Source organism: Papilio xuthus, unplaced genomic scaffold (assembly GCF_000836235.2).
Source record: "Papilio xuthus unplaced genomic scaffold, Pxut_1.1 DF828952.1, whole genome shotgun sequence".
Taxonomy (NCBI): Eukaryota; Metazoa; Arthropoda; class Insecta; order Lepidoptera; family Papilionidae; genus Papilio; species Papilio xuthus.
The window spans coordinates 3550573-3575778 of NW_013529697.1; the positions used below are offsets into that span (position 1 = coordinate 3550573).

The 25206-nt window shown below is 32.1% G+C and overlaps 1 protein-coding gene across 1 annotated transcript in view; it reads left to right on the forward strand.

Annotated features, from left to right (window-relative positions):
- The window catches only part of LOC106127307 (ATP-binding cassette sub-family G member 1), a 29165-nt gene extending 6529 nt beyond the window's left edge, over nt 1–22636 (forward strand). The window contains exons 2-13 of the mRNA XM_013325395.1: nt 2051–2398; nt 15279–15396; nt 16309–16501; nt 17114–17259; nt 18326–18564; nt 19432–19563; nt 19714–19862; nt 20838–21006; nt 21177–21277; nt 21380–21535; nt 21701–21884; nt 22300–22636. Coding sequence (XP_013180849.1) covers nt 2251–2398; nt 15279–15396; nt 16309–16501; nt 17114–17259; nt 18326–18564; nt 19432–19563; nt 19714–19862; nt 20838–21006; nt 21177–21277; nt 21380–21535; nt 21701–21884; nt 22300–22454 — 1890 coding nt within the window. The 5' untranslated portion in view covers nt 2051–2250 and the 3' untranslated portion in view covers nt 22455–22636. The remainder of the gene's footprint in view (nt 1–2050; nt 2399–15278; nt 15397–16308; nt 16502–17113; nt 17260–18325; nt 18565–19431; nt 19564–19713; nt 19863–20837; nt 21007–21176; nt 21278–21379; nt 21536–21700; nt 21885–22299) is intronic.
- The last annotated feature ends 2570 nt before the right edge of the window (nt 22637–25206 follow it).

The following is a 25206-nucleotide window of genomic DNA, read 5'->3' on the forward strand; positions in this document are numbered from 1 at the left end:
AAACTTCCACCACTCTTAACTACAAAATATTGATCGATAAAGAATTTTTCACATCTTCCTTCAACGCTTTTATCATAGTAAAAATGTTATAAGGTAAAATATTAAAAAAAAATAACTCGTTAGAAACAGAAATCCAAATCATATTCAGTGCGTCAATCGATTTATTCGGCGCGAACATAGCGACGCAGTTCAATTGAAATTCAAGAGATACGCACATACGCGTCACTACGCGATACAAAATTGATTCATGGCGTGCGTAATGAGATTGTTAATCATACCAACATATATCACTCTGTTACAAATATCGCACGGTTAACTTTGTATCAGCCTAATGTATTATTCCCACTTCCATCGTCCTAATAGAATTTCTATAATAGAGGTTGCGAACACTATCCGCGAATTTAAACATTAGCTGTCCATCTCTACTTCCCAAAAATGGATATTTAGTTTAATAAACTTAATGTTAGATCCTATATTAATGAAAGTTTTTTATCTTGTAGTTTTTTACAAACTTCCAAAAATTTTAATGTTTCTATTTATATTGGTCGTGTCTAACAAAAACAAACATGGCATGATAACACAGCGTTTACTTAATACTTGTTGCTATTAAGATTTACCAAAATTATAAATTCCTTAGCAGGAAAATGAAATTAAATAAATACGTATGTAAATATAATTCAAACAACTTAATACCTTATCGGTATCAGTAGGCCGAGTGACCTTCGCAAATCATTGGACAAATCAAGAACTTGTTAAAATTAATTTAAAGTATATACTTATTTATACGATTTAAGATGTATAACGTAACATCATTAAAATAGTAAACATTAATCACAATTAACTTATGTATTTCTTTGGAAAGATAAGAGGGTAGCAAAAGATGTTTAAACAATGAAACAAACACTCCACTTGTTATTATTTACAATTTAACTGCATTGTATTATCTGTGAGTCAGAGCTCTGGGAAGTGTCTCATGACTAGCATATCCATCTGTTCATTTAATAGTTAAGGAGAAATTTGTTTTTATAGATATACTATTTTACTTTGATGTGAGAATACTTAATACATAAATTGTTATCAGTTTATACATGTTCGCACCGACGGCTTGGAATCGAACCTATATGTTAGGGGTTACTCACGCTGGCCCAGTACTGGTTAATAGACTTTTCACACATATCTTTAAATGTCTTCACTCATACATTTAAGTTGCATCACGACGTTTTTCTTTACTGTAAGAACGTTGGATAAGTGTAAATCATATGAAATTCTAAAATCAAATACACATTGTTAGAGGCGAGTCTTTTGTTAAGCACCATTTTTTTTTTAATTTTGTCTCCGTCGCATTTGTTCCGAGTAATCTCCGTAATGGCTGGATTAGAAAGATAAGGTAGCTAACGCACGCGGACATATTATAGGCAACTTTTTATAGTTCCGCGCCGACGAAGTCGCGGGCGACCGCTACTTAACAATATGAACAGAAACTTCAGTTTTCGTTTGATTTACTTGTGGGTTGTGTATTCCAGAACATTATTTGTTATCGAGATTATCCGAGTGTCTAGTGAACACATAATAGTTGTAAATGTTGACGGAAATGTTCGCTAGTTTAATACCGTTATCAGAGCTGATAAAGGTTCAATGTTGGAACAAATCATCATCCGCAGTTTAACGTGGCAAGGTCGCATTCCTAACCTTGATTTGTCTTCCGACGCTTCCCGTATTTTGCCGTACATTGTGATAAACATTTTGCGATGTTTCAAAAAGCTAATAGAAAACCATATGATGGTAATTTATTGACTGTCAAAGTCTCTCAAAACTATTCATAGTAACCCGATATGATATAAACAGACTGAAACAAGACGTTAATGTCATAAATACCTATATGCTAATAACCTTACTCACAACATAAATAGATTAGTCTGGAACAACTGATAGCTGTTCGTCTCGCAAACATTTTAACGAGAACATTTAAACTAATTAACAATTATCAAGCATAGCAAACATCTATACGACCTTTTAAATATAAAACATTCATTATATTCTTTGTTCACAGAGTGCATCCCATCATTTCCACTGCACCGTTTGAAGAGTGTGGACTAGAGAAAGATTAACATCATATGTGTGAAATATTCAAATAAATACAGTAACAAAGTGCAAGTGAGAGGAGTAAATACGAATCCTGTGTAATAGAAAGTGTGCGTTGAAACTTAAAAGCGAACGTAATTCGGTGAAAGTGACAGTTGAGTGGTCAAAATGACACCGGGCGTTGTAGAAGATCACGCCATGGTGGGTCTCGGTAATAACAACGTGGAGCCCCTAATGCCGCGCTCCACCGTGCACCTCGAGTTCAATGACATAAAATGCTGCATCAATACATTCACTATTCATAAATTAAAATTAGGTAAGTATCTTTTTACAATTTATAATAATTCACTGCTACAAGTATTTCTACATCATTTTAAAGGTAGGCAACGCATATGCAGTTGCGTATGTCTATGGGCAGCAATCGCTTCGCTATTTCAGCGATTTCAGGTGGCCGCTCGCTCGTTTGTCACCTTTTGATATAAAAAAAACCATTTACATTCATCCGTATTTTACAAGGCCAAATATATTATCTGCTTCTTAGAAGGTTTGAATAGCGTTGCATTTACAATGGAAAGCATTTACATAAAAATAATGTTCTCTTAATGTTAAACATCCACTCCGACAGCGCTGGTAACACTTCAAAGTAGGGGACTACAATTAGATTTTCGGCCTCATATTTAACCGGTACTTTTCAAGTGGCATTTATAAAAGCTACTGCAAAAGACATTGGAATATTAACTACGTTTTACTGCCAATTTATTAATACTCTTAAGTGATATAAATTATTTGATTAAGTTATAAGTACTCGTGGATCGTAGTAATTATCTAATTTGCTGAATACTGGATAATAATAACAAGTATGTATAATTTTTTGACCTTTATTAGTTTATTACTATCATTTTATTACCTTTATAATTACATATTCATTTATTCTCTTATTTTAAATATAAATTAAAAAATATATATATTGGACCACCGGCTGCGGAACTCCATGACTCAAGCGATCAGCGGTCAGGGCTTCTGAGACAGGAACCTTCTCATTGTGCGCACGGTTTCTAAAATAACTGCCTTTTGTATCGGGCCCTTAATACACCTGTTGAGGAAGAGCTTCTTAAAATGTTGGTCGAAGCTCTTCGCTATCGGAATAATGGTAGTTGATTTCATACGCCACATGGAAGTAACTTCTTGAGTCAAGTCTAAGTATTTTAGCAAATTATCGTTTTCAGTTTTTACGAGATTCTCGTCATGTGGAATAGTGACGTTGACTAACATTACACAACTCTCAGGCCGGTCTATTATTACTATATCGGGCCTATTGGGAGCATAATTCCTATCCGAAATAAAAGATTCCAGTAGAGCGTGATGTAGCTATTGTCCAGAACAGGTGAAGATTGGTATTGGTAATATGGTACCTCAGTATCCACAAGGGCAAGTTTCATTTAAGCAAGGGCAAGTTTTTGAAGGATGATCTTGGCCATTTTGTTGTGCCCATGCAAGTATGCAGGGTTCGTTAGTCGAGAAGTCGGAAACGATATGTCTAATAGAATCACCAGGACGACGAGACGCCCGACAAATGTCAATCGTTTATTATACTTATTATTATATTTATAGCCTTTACATTCTTATTAAGAAGCCAACATTAAAGCGTTATAAATTATTTATAATCTTTGATCACAAAATTAATTTTCAGTCAGCTTTTCTGTTATTCATTTTAATGCATATAATCAACAATTTTATGTAGTTATCCAGCTCAAATTGGTTCGACGCTGAAATGTACAATTTACAGTGATTCTAATAGTTGTCATCAAATTTGTTTTCTAGTGGGTATTTCGGCTATATCACTTGTACAGATATTGAACGCTGAATCATTTACAATATGACGCAATAGACACAAAGCATGAAAAAATTTCCGTCCTTTACTACTTTAGGTAAATAAATTATCGATTAAAGCAATACTTAATTTTTTTAACGCAAATTCTCATAAGGAAATCACTTAATTTGCACATTAATCTTCAATGTTTTTAGCTAAAATTGGGTACTTAATGAAGTTGGACGGGTAAAAACTAGCTTCCTTGATCTCAAATACAACGACATTTCATCAATACGAAAGGTACAATTTCCTAAAGTGATACAAGAAGTCATAGACCCTGGTCCCACACTAAGAATTAGAAATCCGTACAAGTAATATATAAATATTTAATTACATGCAAATTTCTTTCCTGCGAATAAAACTATCGAATTTCAATAATGAAATAAACATCGATTTTTGTGGCTTTAAATTTTTTAATTATTTATATGACATATTTAAGTTGTACATAATTCAACACACCGGCTTTACACGTGCATACTAGATGTCGACCGCGACTCCATCTGCGCGATATTAGAAATCTCCATAATAATTATAAAATTATAAGACTCCGTGTTCTTCCAGACCATGTTCTACATAAGTACCAAAATTTAATCAAAATCCGTTAAACAGTTGCGGAGTTGCCTTCTAACAAACATCCATCCATACGGATTTAATTAGTAAGATGCATATGCTCTGCATTGCACAATTAAGCAACTTCGTTTCTGAAAACACATTCTATTAAAAACATTTGTATAAATTTTAAAGAACCAAACTAAAGATTTAGAATATTATAAACGATGTCAACTTCACGCAACACTTAACCAATTAGTTAAGTAAACGTGCCCAGTAGCGAACAACATATCATATAAATAAAATTTTATTACAAAGGTTCTCTATTAGATTCAAGTGGTTATACTCGACCTAAATAAAAGGTAAGGTCAAACAAAACTTTATTACAAAACAACTCAGTAAACTTCCTATTGAAATTAAAAATAATGGTTCTTCTGATAATGATTTTGGATTTTGTCGGCTCTAATTTATTTGTCTTTTAAAAGATTCAAATAAGAAATAAGAATGACACGTGATAACGTGATTCAACAGCACGTGAACAATAATTATAATCATATCTGACTTTTCACGTAAAAAGTTTATATTAAAAAATTTAATATAAACTTAAGTTGTACATTCACCGCTTTTAGTATTACTTTAGTTTTTCCTCGCTTGTGCATAAATAATAAAAATAAATAAAAATTTTAATTTCCATATTAAAATTGTTATAACATAATCAATGTTTTTATTATATATTCACAATTAAATAATATTTCTTTTCGTATCTAAGAGACATTTGAATATGAACCTGGTATACTATTTTTAGTATAAAGGGCACCACTCTACCCTTCGAATATAGTTAGAAACCTTGGTCTCTACATATACATTCCGTAATCAAACCGGTTCCATAGAAAACGTCATATAATTAAATGTCAATTAATAAGTCAACGGCCTTAGATCAAGTTTTGGGCAGTTACAGCTGTTTTTATTTCATAACACAGCATCTTACTGGCACATATTCACATTGCATAATCGTAGTTTGCTATGCAATTATGATTTACGCGATTCCATCAGACGAGCAATAGACATTGCAATTTGGGAGTTGTGCAAACTTTTTGGTCGTTTACTTAACTCTTTAGAAACAGACAAGAAATTATATGGTAATCAGAACAAAGTTGATTAATGGCTAGTAGTTCCAAAGTGAAAGTCATATATGTGTCCATAATGTGTTACTATTGACGCGTATTATTATTTTGTATTTATTTTAATCTAATCTATCGGGTAAATGATGTCTGTACATAAACTTAATATTAGTTTTTTTTTTATCCAGTCGAAGTAATAGACTATTGGAGTAATGAGGTTTAGCAAATTACACCATTACAGTTACAAGTATAGACAATTCATAATATCACGGCAACAATTTATGTAGAGAATGAATTTTCGAAATTCGACATATAATTATAGTGTGTCCATATCAACATCATCAGCTCACTATACGTCTCCACTGAGAGGCTCGGAGCCTACCCTAAGTTAGGGGTGACTAGGCCATAGTCCACCACGCTGGCCAAGTACGGGTTGATCGACTTCACACATATCTTTGAATTTCTTCGCAGATATGTGCAGGTTGCATCACGATGTTTTGCTTCATCGTAAGAACGCCAGATAAATGTAAATATGTAAATCGGAAATCGCAAAACACATTAGTACATGGCGGGATTCGAAACCCAGTACCTGCATTGCAAATCAAGTGCTTAACACTGAGCCACCGACGCTATACGCGGATTTTATTGTATTATATTAAATTGAACAATATAGGAAAATTGCACAAAGTCGAGAAAACATCAAACAGGTTTCTAAAGCATTATCATAATACTACTACCATAATAATATTAATTATTATATTTAAATATTTATCAGGGCAACTGCACATGTTGAAATGTAATGTAACTTTTAAAATATGCATAGATTATGATGATCCATATGTGACATATATTAGCTATATACATAGGGATAGCGTTTTTACATGCATTTACAATAATATTAATTCTATATAAGGTTTAATAAAACTGCTTAACATGTCACTTCCGACAGTAATACTAAAGTCGTATATCTTTCAAGAGTTGTAATAAATCATAGACACACAACATTTTTTGTCTATAAATATCGTTATACTACGAATCAAATCTATAGAATCGGAAGACAATTTGTAATTTCTCGAAATAATATTCTTATATCCTCAATCAAGGTATATATATGCATATTATTATTAAAAGATTGCTTACAATCGTGTTATTTATGTAAATGCAATATTGGAAATTTCGTTTGCTAAATATTTGAAGTTTGAACAATATCCTTTTATTAAGTTTCACACGCAACCGATTGTAATTATCACAAGTACAACGACGTTTTCTATCTGACTGAACTTTGTTTTTTTGTACCTTAGTGACCTATGGTAGAAGTGATTTTGAAAATAGAAAAGTCAATTATTTTATCTTAATTATACAATCAATATTACGGAACTTCAGTTTTCCGTTTACTTAATAAATAAAGCTTTAACAGTAGTAGATACCAACAACAACATCTGTTTCACGAATGTGTCGGCTCACCCGGTAGAACACCACGACAACACAAAAAACAGACGACAAGTGGAAACAATTCCGAGTTTCTTCGGATGAGTGTGCGTCTCTGAGGCATAATTTTAGGCCTCTTTCCCTTTTCACCTTTTTCCTAGAAAAAACGCATGTGAAGGGAAATTTTTCTCTTTCTGTGCATCTCCTCCTCCATCAAATAAAGGAAGGCAACGCTTCTGCAAGTACGTATTCTTTGGGCGGTGGTCGCTTCGCCGTTTCGGCGAATTCAGGTGACCACTTGCTCGTTTACTACCCAATAATAAAACTTATTATCACGTTAGTTAAATTAAGTGTAACCTTAATTCAATAACTTTTTGGGAAAAACCTTGTGGTCAATGTTTACCGGGGACAAACTATGATTTACCATAAGAATATCTAAAGCCGAGCAGCATGTAAACATTCTTTTAGTCCGGTTTAACGACGTTGATAATTAGAATAACTAGCTTAATGAGAATTCGTGATGTATTTGTTAACTATATCAAAAACTCGTAAGTGTTGGTTACCACTGCCAACAGAATCATGTAAAATTATTTTGTCAACCCTCCAATTTCGTTTAAAACAATTGATATGACAATATGTTTTTATAGAATTGTTTGCATAGTGGAAATCTACTCTAAAATGCACAATCGCTTAAGTTCAGTCATAACATTTACCGTCAGGTTAATGTCTTGTTTCTTGTGAGATAAAAACATCCTTCTAAGTTATTGTATTACGATGTCGTTCACTGTTATAGTTCTAAGATAAGGCAATTAGTGTCGTATATTATAGAATAAATTATATACATTTAAGTCTTTCGCTTACTAAACTTACTTAAACTTTGCATCAAAATGAATGCGCAAAATAATGATAAAAAATATGAATATAATAGTTCATTAACTTTAAAAATTCTATATGAATAATAAAAATAATATGACATATTAAATAAATATAGCATCAAATAAAATAATGTTATTAAAAACTATAGATAAAATATGAATTGAGTAATAAATTATTTTATTATGTAAAAACATAGCGATTACGTTATTCGTCGCTTAACAGTGAGTTTCGGCTAACATCACATTTGTATTGACACATATTGTTATCTTTGTTTTCTCTAAGGGAATGAAAGAGATGACAATATGTACAAATATCAGTGAAGTTCTGGCCTAAACTATCTTTAGACAACTCAAATTTGTTATCGCAACTCGAACGGATAACCACTCGAAATACTAAGTGCTTAGCAACTAATTTTTGTCCATTTGATAAGTAAATCATATTATTAGGAAGAAACATAAACACTTTTTCGACGAGGGACGAAGTTTTTAATAAATAAAACGCAATTCTCGTACAACACAATAGCATTTATTGACTAAGCATTCCCTATTAACCAGGTTGTTGTTTTATTACAATTGCTTATAATAATTATAAAATTTATTGATTTAATTTAATTTGAGACATACACGTATCAAAGAATATTACATGATATTTTACACACACACTTAACAATTTTATAGATACATTATACAGAGTGTTCGGAAAAGACGTACAATGAAGTACAACAGATTCCTTTGTATAAATGATGATGATTTGACTCAACTTATCTGTTTCCAAAGTTGCTTCATTTCGCATCTAGAGAGCTTAAGGTTTGCCAATTACTTACCATTTATTCGAATATCACCTAATTTTTTAATATATACCTATGTAAATATAAATAGAATACCACCTAAGTAAATGTATTATATTTATTTTGTTATGTATGATGACGTCAATAAATTAATGTTACAATTTAAATGTAAATATTCCAGTTACAACTTAGTTATAAAAATCTTATCATTATATTACAAAAACTGAGCGGTTTCCGATACTATTAATGTAATTATAAATTCACTTTTAATAATTATTTTAACTTATAGTAACTTAAAAGTTAATAGCAAAAATATATTTTCCAATGCTGATAGCTAACTGATCACTAAACTGCACAAAAGAATAAGAAAGAATAAGGTTGAGTGTAATATGCAATTAGTGTTCTTATGTTTTTTGAGACTGTCTACTTTCTGTTCTAAATTTCTTCACGCCGTTCTCGGGTTACGGTCTAACAAACATCCATCCATACATTCGCATTTATAATAGTACTTACATTTTGTACTTAAAGTCAGCATAATAGTTAAAACAAAACTTAATTATCCAAAAGAGAACAGTAACTTATAGAAAAGTAAGTTGTTAAATAATTGAAAATGTAACATCAAGTTATTGACCGAATAAGTGAAACGACTTTGAGTATCAATTGAAAGCAATTTAAAGAACAATTAAATAGTTCGCGTCGCTTCATTCGTTAAACAATTGAAGCAATATGTATTGTGTGCAATTGCTTACAAAACACGCATATCACTGCGCTAGAGTTTGCACGTACCTCGAGGAAATTATGCTTATCGAGGTGTCTTAACTGTAGAAATAAATGACCTGTACACGATAAAATAATCTACGTTCTGTCCGGGATGTTTACATAAATCCTGTGCAAAGTTCAATGGAAATGAAAACAAATGAAATCCGTAGTAACATAGTAATAATTTCAAGCATTACAATTGCTTTTAAAACTTACCGATCATTAGCAATTCGAATTTCAAATATCTTACTACTTATTAATTCTTACTCTAATACTATAATCTTACTAATGTTATAAATGCAAATGTTTAGATGGATGGATGGATTGATTGATGGATGGATGCTTGAAGATATATCAAGAACAGCTGAACGGATCTCGATTAAATTTGGTATACATGTAGAACATAGCCTGGAAGAATACATATGCTACTAATTATGTTTTAATTAGTTTCTCGCGAACGTAGTCGCAGACGACCGCTATAAATCTTAATTCATTGAAATAATTTGATCTACGTCACAAACTTATTATTTCTTAGACTTGCAGCATGTTAATTAATTTAGAAAAATTACACACGTGATGAAAAATTATTCACATTAACATATGATATTAATATGATATATATTGTGTGTTTGTACTACTTTCATCGAACGTCTCTTAAGACGCATCGATAACTGCAAAGCAAAAAACTTAACCGGTTCAAGCCGGGTTACATAAATAACTCACGAGAAATCTTTGGAGAAATCTCGTTTGTTATTAAACAAACATAACTTTATGTAATCGCCTATTTTAAATCTAAGAACTATTTCTAATTTTTATTTAATAAAATGTAGAAAGTGTCCGCAAATTCATTTCCATATCATTACTGTAACCTAACCTAACTTTATGATAATTAGGTCATTAAATTTAGATTTTGCTAAACTATAAACTAGTAGGATTCTAGGGGAACTTTATTTTCTGTACACAAAATTAATCTAACTCTACTCTAGTCCCATCTACCGTAATCCCAAAACTTACTATGTTAACAATTAAAACCTCTGCTTTCTTGTTACATACTTTTATATTCTAATCAAATTGACGTTGCTTTTCTTTATTTTGACGGAACTCGTATAGGAAGGTAGCTATTGTACGCGGGCATATTATAGGCTACCTTTTCTTTCGCGCCTATAGAGTCGCGAGCGCCTAGTCTGTCTAGTCCATAATAATCTTATATATAGAAGAAAGTCGTGTTAGTTACACTATTTATAACTCAAGAACGGCTTTACCGATTTGGTTGAAAATTGGTGAGGAGGTAGCTTAGAGCCAGGAGACGGACGTAGAATACTATTTATTAATTTTTTTTTCGAATTTATGCTTTAAAAGGCTACTTTGTAATTAACTTACTAATATTATAAATGCGAATGTTTAGATGGATGTGACGTGGATAGGTGGATGGGTGTTTGAAGATATCTCTACACTGGCTGACCGGGTCTCGATTAAAATTGGCATACGTATAGAACATAGTCTGAAACAACACATAGGCTACACTAATTAAGTTTTTTTATATAATATAACTACGCGGACGGAGTCGCAGGCGACAGCTAGTATATCATATAAGCTTCAATATAAATAAGAAATATGATATGAAATAAAATTATTTCGCGCTACATTGAGAACATTAAATAAAACAATCACAACGTATGATTAATATATAATACAAAGCAATTTTTTCGCAGTAAGAACTATAAATTAATCTTTAATGTTCTTCGTAAACTTAGATTCATGTATATTTAATATTTCAAAGTAATTATTAAAAAATAGTCAACATAATACAATATGTAAAAAATAACAACATATATCTGATCTTGGGGCCAACTATTACATATCGCAAAAGCGGGGACGGTTTTAGCATTTTGGGCGCCCTGGGCGGCATTTTTGAGGCGCCCTATTATTTTTGGTGTCAGACAGGGGCCTCTTGATTATTATGTATGATGACTGCGGCGCCAGCTTATGCCCGGCGCCCTGGGCAGTCGCCCACCTTGCCCTACTCTAACGCCACTACTGCCCAATTGCCACATAATAAATTATTTCGATGCATTTCCATTTGTCTATTATTCTTGCTTTTACAGTGGAAATGTCAGTAATACGGCTGCACTTATCAAATGCTGTTAACCCGTTTATTTACAATTCTAATTTCACGCAACGATATTAACAATTTAGGTACGTTATTGCAGTAGTGGAAATTGATTATTCTGTAATTAAATTGTTGCGCACCGTTTTTAGTATTGTACCTTGTTAACAACCTACTTCCTCCTATCATTATTGTAAAAAAACGTCGATTATAAATTTCTTACTAAAACTTACGTGTTACACAACTAAGGCATGCTACCGTATTTAAATTTTTAAAGACATTATTCAACGTTAGATATACTATTTAACAAAAGTGAAACGACTATGTCTTTAAAAACTTTCAAATTTCGAATTGATTGGTAAAATGACTGCACTAACTTCCTGAAAGTCGTTAAATGTAAAAGTATTATTACTTAATCTACGGAGTCTCTTTTAAAAGATTTTGAATGCAATAATAAGTATTTTTTCTGCAGACGTTCATAATTATATAATCTGTGAATCTCATTCAGACTAGTAGAATTTAGAATGACTATCACTCCAGTTACCTTACTAAAAGGTAGGGCATAAACGACAGGTTAAGTTTCACAATGTATTATGAAACTTAACTGCCATATATAGACATTTACTTCGAGTATATCACGTGTAGATTACAACTGTTGCATGGTGTGGAAAAGTGGCAAAACCGGCACGAATTCTATCATGAAGAATATGACAAAATAGTCGTAACGTAATCATTAATTGAATAAAAAATGCAAAGGTATGTGACAATCAAGAAGTATCACCGGCGGATTGTGACAAACGTCTATTCTAATCTGAGCTAGCATATTATAAGTCTAAAAATTATTGTAAATTGCTTTAAGATTTTGAATTTATTATCATATTGTTCATCAAGTAAATGAAATTACATTTTAAATAAAAATATCTGTACATTTGCATTTGGTCTTTAAGAAGTGTAATAAGACGGACGGAACCATGGAAATAATGTTACGGAAACACAATAGCAAATAATCATTGAGTTGTCAGTGCGTTCTAATAAAATCTTATAAATTATTAGCTTTTGTCTTTCGGTTTCATATACCCGCGCACTATATGCGTTAAAATAACGAAATACGTTTAACGTGCAGTGAATTATATCAATCTGCATTTATTATTCTTACTCAAAAATTGTACAATTTTTCTTTCTTTTTATGATGATATTCGGTTAGAGAAATAACAAAATAAAAACTCATGAATTCAATTTAATTCGTAGACGTTATACAGATGAAAAATATGCTATTTTTTGCTACAACTTTACGATCTCAAATTTAATTATAATTTATTATAACAAAAGAAAATGACACAACTACTTTATGCTTCGTGTTTTACGTTTGCCTGTCCATCAAACTTAACAAGCGCATCTAATTATATGTCAAAAGCAATAGCGAATGGCTTGACAATTAAAGTATAATGACATAAAATTGTGCAATTCCTAAGCTGTGATTGTTCAAAGCACAAATTGAAGACATAAGTATAGGTTCCGCAAACGCGACGTGTAAATCTAGTAGTATGTCCGTTAATAAAGCGCATGTGGACAACATGACAACTCGATTGTAACTCACGCCATTTGCATAAATTAATCGATTTTTAATATTCCTACTCAAGTTAAAATGTTACCAGCCTGTGCTTGCGACTTTGATTAACATGTTTAAATTTTCATACAGTTTTTCGTTTATGCTTTTCGTAAAATACATCGTTCTATTATTTTTAGACGTGTGTTGATTGTTTAGTAATTCATGTTTTTCCTGTTATCATATTAAACCCAACAACATCTACCATGACCATAAGACTAATCATAAGATTACTCTAACATCATTAATTATTGCGGTTTCTGTTTTTTTTTTGTAAGAATATAATAAACATTTTAGCTAATTAGTATCTGACTTATGACGTCATCAAAGGACGGTTAACTAGTTATTTTTATAACCAGCTGAACGCCTTTGAATTTATCTAGCAAATCCTATTTAAAACTATTAGGAGCACTATAGACTTACCGTAACATGATGTAAGACTACGCAGAGTCCATGGTCAATGGCATATTGGCGGCCGTGCGTAGATTACATTATGACGTCAAAATGTCAACTGATGCGTCTGAAGTTTAGTATTCTATGTTCGATACCGTCTCACTATAGTAGTACAATCGTACGGCAATGTCTTGGAAGACTTATGTGCAAGTGCCCTAAAATAATGCCAATAAATGAAAAGAAAAAGAGTATAAATTATTATAAACATAATAATTTAAAAATGCATCTGGGATTAGATGTGGCAGAAGCGAAATAATTACATTTTTTAGAAAGAATAAATCACATAAAGGAGTCCGTATGTTTGTATAATAATTAAATTTTATTGCAGTCATTGTTTTTCTAAAGAGGTTTTAAGTAATTGACGATGTCTTTATTAAACTTACGGTTTTACTTTCAGATAGGAGTGATTACTTGGAAATCATAATTTTGGCCAATTTTTAGTATGTACATATTTAGAGGCACTGTAAGCGCATTATAAGTAACATATTTAAGGTTGTAGAGAATTAGTCAACTTCTCGTCTTCTAGTTTACTCGCCGCCGCTTCGACATCGACAATTAAGCGGGATAAAGATATAAATTTGTTAGAAAAACGATACGATAAGTTAACGACGTGCGGATATCGGAATGTCCACTCAACATCAACCGACCAGGACAATGTCGCCTCTGCCTCCCTAGTGCTACTGTTCGATATGTCTATCTGCCAAACAAAATAAATTTTCCTTTAATATATCTGCCACAATCGATTGCTTAATGACGTTAATAATTTAATGTTGCATCACGAATATAATTAAATATGCATTCTTATTGTTAATAAATGCAAAATAAGCTCACGATTGACGTTGCACGTAAATTTGCTATAACAAATAGTTAGCAAGCATTTTAATATGCATAGTATACATTTATTGAGAAATAAAAATACGTACAGTATAGTCTGTAATCAATATTAACGCGAACTTTGTAATTTTAACTAATGTAGAAAAAAATATTTATGGCAAATACTAAAATTTTAATTGCACGAAAACTACTGACTTGTTGTTTTCGCTGAAATTCGAATGATTTTATTTCTAAATTAAAAATAAGTTTAATAAATAAAGGCTCATAAAAATGTAAACTCCCCAGCGAGGGGCTCGGAGCCTACCGTAAGTTAGGGGTGACTAGGCCATAGTCAACCAAGCTGGCCAAGTGCGGGTTGGTTGACTTCACACATATCTTTGAATTTCTTCTCAGATATTTTAGAATAATATTAATTAAGATGATATAAAGTTCAAATAACAATTTGTGAGTTATCAATACATTCGTCATTCGTTTAAGTGAATTTAAAACAATGAACTACGTAATTGTGCAAGTATCAATAACAATATTAATCGACTAATATTATAAATGCGCATGTTTGTATGGATACATACTAGTTGAAGGATATCTCGAGAGTGGTTGCATAGATCTTGCTATAATTTTGCAAAGATCTCGAAAATAGCCTGGAAGAACAACTAAGCTTTTTATCCCACGGGAGACAGGTAGAGTCTAATTTCTTATTGGCCTGTAGGTCAACAGGGACATAGTGACCCGCTAAGCATGTTTTTAATGTTTTTTAGAATTAGAAATGTATGATTATATTAGGTCCATCTTTTTTTTTCATAAAGAACCTAAGCACATCCTACGTGGAGTGAGCGGGTGCTTCAAGCCGGGCGAGCTGACAGCCATCATGGGTCCCTCGGGCGCCGGCAAGACCACGCTGCTCAACATCCTAGCAGGTTACTCGTAAGTCAACAATCAAATTTCGAACAATCGTTATCAATTTAACTCTTTTAATTTTCACATACCAAAATGGATTTTTAAAAATATTTTTTTTAATATCCCTCACTAAATCAGAAAAGGTTTTTTGTAATTGATCTAAATTAATAAACAGTGGTCTAAAATATCCATTAAAGTCTACGGAAATTGGACAATCTTAATTATATCTTTATATATATAATTCTTCTGTGAGTGTGTATGTCACTGAACTTCTCTCAAACGACTGGACCGATTTTGATGAAATTTTTTGTGTGTGTTCAAGGGGATCTAGGAATTGTTTAGATTCACAATTTTGTCCGCTGGACAATGTTTTTTTAATTAATTTTTAATTTATTAGTAGTTGTTGATTTTGGAATGTTTTACATTGGATCCGACAGACGGCGCTACCATCGCAGTGTCAAATTTTAAATAATATTCGAATTTTAATTTTATTTTTTTATTTTAATAGACAGGACAACGTCTGTCGGGTCCGCTAGTTATAATATAAATGCAAAAGTTTAGATTTTTTATTTATTTATTAAACAAAGTACAATAAACACAGTTACAATAAAAGTATATATAAAGTCATTGCAGGCTGGATGGATGGGTGGATGGATGTTAGAAAGTATCTCCAGAATGGAGCATGGATGTAGAACATAGTCTGAAAGAACACATAGGCTACCTACTAATACAGTTTTTATTACTTTTTATAAAACATACATATATTTGTGCTATAGGAATTACCCACCTCCTTCCGGCCTTCGAAGTTTACTCAGAATCTTTCCATACTACTGTATTACTAGACAATATATTATAATTGTTATAAAGCCGTTACCGCTTTCTACAAGTAAATATTATACATCTAAATGTATATCGTAAGTAGGTCCGTTGTATTTTCAGAACAAAAGGTGCGAAAGGCGAAATAAAGGTCAACGGTGTGTCGACTTGCGCCTCGCAGTCGACAAGCCGCGGTGGCGCGAGGTACATTCGCCAGCACGATGACCTCCGAGTCCATCTCACCGTGTACGAATCAATGGCTCTAGCGGCCGCACTTAAGCTGGCCGACTTCACCGCGCACGAGAGGAAGGAGAAAGTAAGAGAAAGCTAGATCACTCATCTACAGACAAGATGTACTGAAAGTGCGCAAGTTTTATGCATTTTATTGTGCTTAAATTTTGTCTAATATATATTATATAATATAAAGATTTAGAAATTATAAATAGAAATTATGTATATATATATATATATATATATATATATATATATATATAATTTCTAAATCTTTATTTTTATTTTTGTCGCCTTTCCAATATATATATATATATTGGAAAGGCGACAAAAATAGTATAACTTAGTAATCAAAATCGAAGACTTTGAACAATTGTTGCGTTAAAGCCGATACAATAGTATTCAGGTCAAAAGTTAATTTCGATGACTTCGCTCTGCATTGCACCATACTTTCTCAACGTCACATGCATATGGTTAATGTTTAAAAGAAAACTTGATTTAGAGATTATTTATTTCCGATCTATTTCGTTTAAAAAAAAAATAGTAATTTGGTGGGTAAGGTAGATAAAAATAAATTTCACATGTGCCCAAACTAGATGGCGCTGCCTAGAGTTCCACAAGGTATTGCTTTAATAACTTAAGTAAGCCAACACTCTGTAAAGACTATCTCTAGGAATTATTAATATGTATTATTTAGGTGTACGAGATCCTGGCGCTATTGGGCCTGAGTGGAGCGGCGCTGACCATGTGCCGCGACCTATCCGGGGGACAAAAGCGACGGCTGGCTGTCTCTCTAGAACTGCTCTCTGATCCCTCGTTATTGTTCCTTGACGAGCCTACCACGTGAGTAGTTATTTAAGACAAAAGAAATTATTGAAGTTAATTCAACTAGCTAGACATCTACTGCGACACCGAGAGTTGAGACTTCAGCAATTCTTTAGTGTTCTTTATCTCATTACATTTACGCTAAGGGTTTCCATGGATGCCCGTAGCAAAACATTTAAAGTAATGTAAGATTTTTGTTATCCTTTGATTTTATAGAACTGTGTTATGAATAGTCATGAGTAACTCGCAGTTCACATTTGTGGACTGACCCGGCTCACAGTTTAGCTAAATTTGAAAATGCATAGACTTATTATATTATTTGCCTTTCGAGTTGAAAACTGCGAGTCACACAGGCAGGTTAGAGCTCACGGCTCACATATTTATAAAACATCGCGATGAGCCGCGAGCTGCCAATTTAGTTGTTCAGCGGTAACTCAATGATTTAAGTCTACATATGAATTGAAGTTTTGAACCGGTTCGGAGCAGATTCATATAAATTGAGTAAGAACAGTGCAACAAAGGAATACTAGATCCCTGCTTACGCGCGCAAGTAGGAGCTTAAATTTTTTTTATTACAAATTCAACTGTCATATTGTTTGCGGTTAAGTTATCGGAATCAAACATTATCATGTTTACGTTGAATTAAATCAAAGCAGCGATTGTCTTTATGGAAGGACAACCGGGTATTTCCACTGTTCACTGTATTTTTTCCAGAAAAATTGGATATAAACAACACAACATAACCCACTCTTACCCATGACCTTGAGATGTAGAATTACAGACTTTCGTGTTTTATGTTTCCCTTTGACTTTTAAATCTTAAGGAAAATATTGCAATTTTTTTCTCTTTTTACTGGAATCTTTATAGCTTTTTGGTGATGCAAGGCAAACTTTTTAGAAAAAAGATATAGAAAAGCATTAAAAACGTTGTGTTTTAATTTAAACTAGTCTTTCTGCTTTCAAAGCTTTCACTTTAAAAAGTCTAACTCAGACTGGGGTCCTTTAGATCTTCAGTGTTTATTTTGTAAGACGCTAAGGTCAAACCATTCCACTATATTATAAAATACATTTTTTTTATTTAATAGGGGCTTAGATTCTTCAGCATCGACATCCCTGATAACATTATTGAACGGTCTGGCACGCGGCGGCAGAACTTTGATCGCGACGATACACCAACCGTCAGCATTACTGTTTGAGAAGATTGACTCCGTGTACTGTCTAGCGAACGGCAGGACTTTATATTCGGGACCTAGGCAACATCTCCTACCTGCATTGTCCAGTGCTGGACTCAGGTGTCCGGCTTACCATAACCCTGCTGATTTCTGTAAGTCATTTTCATAAGACGTATTGTGTGAAAACGGTATAAATAACATTTGAAGTCTGATACGGCGGTTAACAGAAATGAATGTACTCGTATTTTAAGACATTATTAGTTAGAATCCTTTGGCGTGAATGGCGCGCTTTCATTACAAAGTCAAGTGTCAGAATGATTAGTTAGGGGACATAGACGTCGACATTTTATTAAGGCTAGTGTTGTGCCAGTAAACCGGCACAGTGTCGGATTTTCTTTCTAACAGTATGTACATCACGTGGCGACAATCTGTAGGAGTTAAAGGCAATATATATACCTATACTCTCTGGAGATATTCTTAATATTACGTTGTTTGCTACTTACTATTGGCTTATATCGCCTTTGGATATTACATAATGGAACAAATGAGTTAAAATGGTACCGATTTAATTAAATAATGGTCATGATTGTATTATAATTTAAATTATTATTTTCCGTGAATGACTAGTTATTGTTATTCTAATATAGTCTTCTGAGAATTAACTTAACTAAACTCATCACAAACAATATAAATGATACGCGTTTGCGTCATAACTATCATTAACTTTTTTTATTTTATTTATTCCATCTTTCAGGAGTTTTTGTTTTTGTTGAACAAAATAAATTATGTGTGAACATTTTTGGAATTTTACGTACAATAGGTTGACCTTTAAAACATTAAAATTATGTATGACATTATACTAATCCGATAAAATATTTTGTAACATTAAATACTAACCATTATGAAATTAAATGTAATTAATGTATATTAACCCTGAGTAAAACGGTTAGCAAAAACTCAGTAATGGTTTTCCATAGGCGTAATGAAAAAGACATGATTAATATGTGTGTTTATTCCAGTAATGGAAGTAGCGTCTGGGGAATACGAAGTGGACCTCGTGAAAGTTGCCAAAACTATAACATATTTTAAACCTGAACCCATTGCTGAAGCCAGCTTAGAAGAAGTCAGCTTACAAGACTCTGCACACATAAGTAAGTCTCTGGACTCATTCAATAATGATAATATTCGATATTTTTTTTTAATTTTCCAATAATTTGTTCTAATTACTAATTGAAATTGAAAATATTAAAAAAAAATTGTAATAATCCTAAAATTTTTATCTCTAAATATATTTATTGTAGGCATAAACAAGAAACTCAAGCAAAAACCTCTACAAAGCAATGCCAAGTATCAACGGAGTTATTCCAAAAATATTTATAGACCGTCTGGAAATTTTCGTCAAACCTGGGTATTACTTTATAGAAACTATTTGATGACGACCAGAAATTACGTAAGTATAAAGACTTTTACAATAAAGCAGTAATAAAAAGTAGTTTTTATTCGGATCTTTTATTGAAATTTTTAAACTGTCAGCTTTAAAAAGTTCGAAAAATAAATTAACTTTAAATTATTAAGAACAATCCTAGTCGGAGACTTAATAAATGGTACACAATTATTAAACTTTTACTACATCTTTTATTTTTGTTTTTATTTTAAATATTAGAAGTTTATTGTTAATTTACTAATATTTCTTGTACCATTCCATGTAAGCTCTAGGCTTGTGATAAGATATGGTTACGACAATAATCGAATAAATCAAAAGCGGGATTCCATTCCCCGACCTCGTGCTCGGAAATCCGTACCATTTGGCTATTGGCGCGCTTCTTTTGCACTGATGGACATAAGTACATATATTTTATATAAATATTTTCCATTAATGACAGCAGGTCTCTAAAGTATTATTATCCTATCACGAGTGCTTTTGCAAGGTTACCTCAGTAGAAGCTCGGATAAAATAAACACGCGTACCGTTTTACTCGAAGTAACATGCACGTTTTATATTGTTAATTTTCTGTAACGTTGACAATTGACCTTTTAACTGATTAACAGAGGTAACATGAGTATAATACGATAAACACATTAACATACGTGCATATTTTCAATACACTTAACATTCCATGAAAGTATCAATTACATTGATGCAAGTACCATTATGTATGAATTTTCTGTTGAAACAAAAACAATACTACACGATTTCTTTAATATTCTCTAACAGACTTCGTTGGTGTAAATAGACACACTGAGATCCACGAAAGACCCGCTGAAAGTGGAGGATAGCGAGTTTACTATAAGAAAAGTTTTGAAATATCTGGTTTACATTTAGCATAAAAATCACACTAAAGCACTACATAATTACCTATTAGAAAACTCTGAGTGGGGCGATTAATATGATTTAACATAACATCGAATCTTTTTTGTGTTTCAGTCGTTATTCATGTACAGAGTGGCGGCACACGTGGTCATTGCGCTTATCTTTGGTTACTTGTACTTCGGAGTCGGCAGCGAAGCGAGCAGTGTGCTCGGCAACTATGTCTACTTGTATGGATCTATGCTACTCGTCGTTTACACTGGAAAGATGTCCGTGACACTATCGTGTAAGTATACTCTGTGATAAGTGACGAAATAGTTTGAAAACTCCTACTACATTTTCATAATCAATGTTTATGATGTAAACATTGCGGAAATAAAATGATCAGGCCAATAAAATTTGACATAAATAAACTTTTAAACAACACAAATTAAGTTTTATTTTTTTTTCTTTCAGTTCCACTTGAAATGGATATATTAAAAGGAGAATACTTCAATCGATGGTATAACCTGGGACCGTACATATTTTCAGTATTGGCTGTTGAATTACCCTTTCAGGTAAAATTAACAATCAAATTAAATTATTATGTCATACACATATAAATCCTTCTTGTAAGCATTCTTACTAAGTGGAAATCATTTGTTTCTATTTGTTTTCAGATGATCTCATGCGTTTCATACGTAGTACTGTCGTATTGGCTAACAGATAACCCACTGGAGCCAACACGGGCCACACTATTCCTTGCCACCATCGTAGCAACTTCCCTGTGCGCGCAAGCGTGGGGATATTTCATAGGTTCAACTACACCTACCAAGGTTAATACAAAAGTACATGACTTAATCGAGAGATAGCTGGTCTATAAAGATTTTAATATTTTAAAGTATCAGTTGTTATTTCTTATTATTAACTTATTCTATTATCTTATAATATTACTTAAAATATCTGTCCATATTCACGCAAATAAATTGCATCACTTTCAGATTGCAGTATTCATTGGTCCAGTACTAGCGTGTTTATTCTCCGTTTTCGGCTTCTGTCTGGCGCTGTCGGACACCCCATATCCTTTCCGCTGGCTGCACCATATTTCCTACTTCAGAGCCGGTTTCCACGTCGCCGTTCATTCCGTTTATGGCTTTAATAGGACCAAGATTCATTGTGCAAAAGGTGATTGTATAATTTTTACTAATACTTTTATACATTTATGTGAGACCCAACGACAAAGTTTTATAAAAAGCTATTAAATGAACATTAAACAGAAGTTGTTACGAAATGAACCTATTACGTATATTTATAGTTATTATTATATAAAAATAAATAATAGTAATGGACGAAACAAGGATATAATTGTAAATATGATTTACTAGATGTCGCCTACGACTCCGTCTGCGTGGAATTAAAAAAAAACCTAATTAGTAGCCTATGTATTATTCCAGACTATGTTCTACATCTATGCTAAATTTCAACAAGATCTTTACAGCCGTTCTGGAGATATCTTCTAACAAACATTATCATTTATAATATTAGTAAGTTAGAAAGTTGCTAGCTTTTATTTCAACATAAGTCTATTTTTATCTTTCAGAATATTGTCACTACATAACACCTAGCAAGTTTTTAGTGGAAATGGACATGGCACACGTTGACGTGGGTGGCAACATGGCGCTGGTATTATCCACAACAGTCCTGATGCACCTGCTCACATGTGGCGCCCTCTGGTATCGACTAAATAAAAGATGAAATAAAAAAAAATCTTATTAGATCTGCAGTAAATGCGACTGAATTATTATTATTATAAATTAAGACATTGTAGTGGTGTTAGTTAATTTTGATACAATGTAGGTTTGAGTAGAGAAAATTTGTTGCCTTAAGTTAGTTAATTTTCAAGACACTTTTATAACTAAATTCAGTGTAATATTGTTGTTATACAGTTGACATTTGATAGGAACCACAGATAACACAATAAACTAGAACAAATATTTCATAATATGGACAATAATTGACGCTGGTATCGTTATTTTGTAGATTTCTAAGACCAAAATTCCCATTTTAAACATGTTGTTATATCTGTTTTTCAAAGATTATAGAAGGGATGGCGATATTTTTAAACGGGGATTTTAGTCTCAGAAACCCATGATTATTGGTTTAAGAGATGAACTAAAATTGTCATTATTAAAATAAAATCAACCCAAACTGTAAAAGAACAAGAGAGTGATAAGAATGGACTTGTCAAGAGACATTGATTACTGATGTTTCTTTTTTAACTGTAACCAAATATATGACCGAAAAGCAATTATTTGATAAATTTGACGTATATTTTAGGAATCGTTGGCATATCTTAGAAAAGGGCTCAATAGTAGTTAGACCAGAGAAATAAAAATTAAATTGTTATATTAAAACTGTTGTATATTTGTTTTTGTATTTGAATAAAAGAAAGCGTATGTAAAATTAGAATATTTTGATAAAGATTAGTCCTGACAACCCAGTTAAGAGTGTGTTGACAATCATTTTACACATAAGTTTTCACTACCGAACATATTTTATTTTTATCCAGTCCAATGAGATGTTTGATGAATTGTTTTTGAACTAGTTTTTGGCAGTGGAAACACAGGGTTATACTTTGTATCAGTATGAGATAAATAATAAAACAGGTTTTATATCCAGTTATATAATAAGTGCTAATATATAAGGTGGACAATTTTTAAGTATTATTTAAGTTAATGTTAAAGTGTAAGTTTTATGAGTTATTGAAAATAAAGAAGTACTTATTTAGGAAAAGAATATCTTGATATATGTAAACCAAAGTTAAAGGCTCCTTAGAAAGTCAAAGTATTGTTGTTTACACTTTCCAAGTAAATAAATATAGTTGTTTTTAGTAATTTACTTTGATATTTAAATACCGAAAGACATAGAATAAAATATTTTGAAGTTTAATTATCTCTCTAATGTCATACCAAAGGTTAAGAAATATTTTGCTACTAATCTATTTTCTATAATGTATTTTCTATAAGTATTTTGTGAAAATTGTGAGATAAAAAAATTAGAACATGTGAAATTTGTCGTAAAAGATTATAAAAAGTTTCAGCTTGGATTATGGTAAGTAAAGTATTGATTTAATGGTATTGTTCAAAATAAAAAGAAGGAAATATTTAACAAAAACATCAGACAAGTTATCGAATAATTTCTAGACATATATCTGGTACAACTCAGGCAGTAACTTGACTTGTAAATGTGACAAGCGATTATTTCTCTAGTACTTAACTATATCGCATACTAAGCCCTATTTTTTAATATAAATTTAATACGTGTTATCGTGTTTTATTTCACCCATTTCCTTTAACATTTTTAACAGATCGTACTGTAGAGACGATTTATTCCTGATTAATAACATTTTCACAGGATGCAGTCATCAGAAAAACGCGGTATTACTTCCACTTTACGCCTGTATGTGTGGTCGTTATTCTCGGGGTGAGCCTTCCAATTAGTGTAACATAGTTGCTGACGTCTAGCACAGTTGAAAAATCATAATATTTATCATAAAATAAATAGGTAAACTATCTTAAATGCATAATTTATGCTTAGAAACGAGAAATGTTGCTTGACAAACTTGTTGTTTTTGATAGGAAGAACGAGTTCAATTGGTAAAGAACGTGTGGTAGTTCAAAGAACTTTTAGTGTAAAATATCATCGCTTATTATTAATGTTGAATCCCAAAGTAAATCTTCCAGTATGTCAAGTTACGCTTTATATTATCTCAACAACGCCATAACTCATGCCAGTAACCCAAAAGGTAGGCAGATAGCAGGCACCAAGGGTCTCCATTTGGCGATGGCCAAGCTAATCTCCGCAATTCACTTGTTGTCCTTCCAGGAGGCGGAACGTCAAGGATGGCGTGCCGCGTTACCGCTTTTTCTCACAGAATTGCCTGATATATTATTTTTTTAAAGTATTTTATTACAAAAATTGGTAACACCATTTTTTAACTCTGTTTGTTACTCTTTAAAATAATGAAAGTAGTTTATCATCAAAACGCGGTTTCCAATTAAATTATTATCCACTGAAATAGGGTTAACACATTCGTTAATTTAAAAAGCATATTATGCAAATGATAATGTTCAAAGAATTAATTCCACGGTTATTGAAACCTGTAATGTTGTCTAGTAAATTAACATATTTTACTCGTACAATTTCGTGACCAATTTAACAACTTTTTGATATGAAAATATACTTTGGTCGTGAATCGTGTTCGTACTATCTACAGATTTTCTTTTTGATTACTAGTTATATAATACACATCGCCGATTGAAGAATTTGCAATAGTCTGATAATAGTGTATTTCTTTATTAATATAGACATTTTTTTTAACTTGCCTCTCTTCTTTGTGATCATGGTATTGAATACAATACATACCCTCCTTCAAAATAATCCTGAGTCTGCGCCTGCTGGATTTAAAAATATTTATCAAACTGACAACTCTTCATGGCAATTTAAT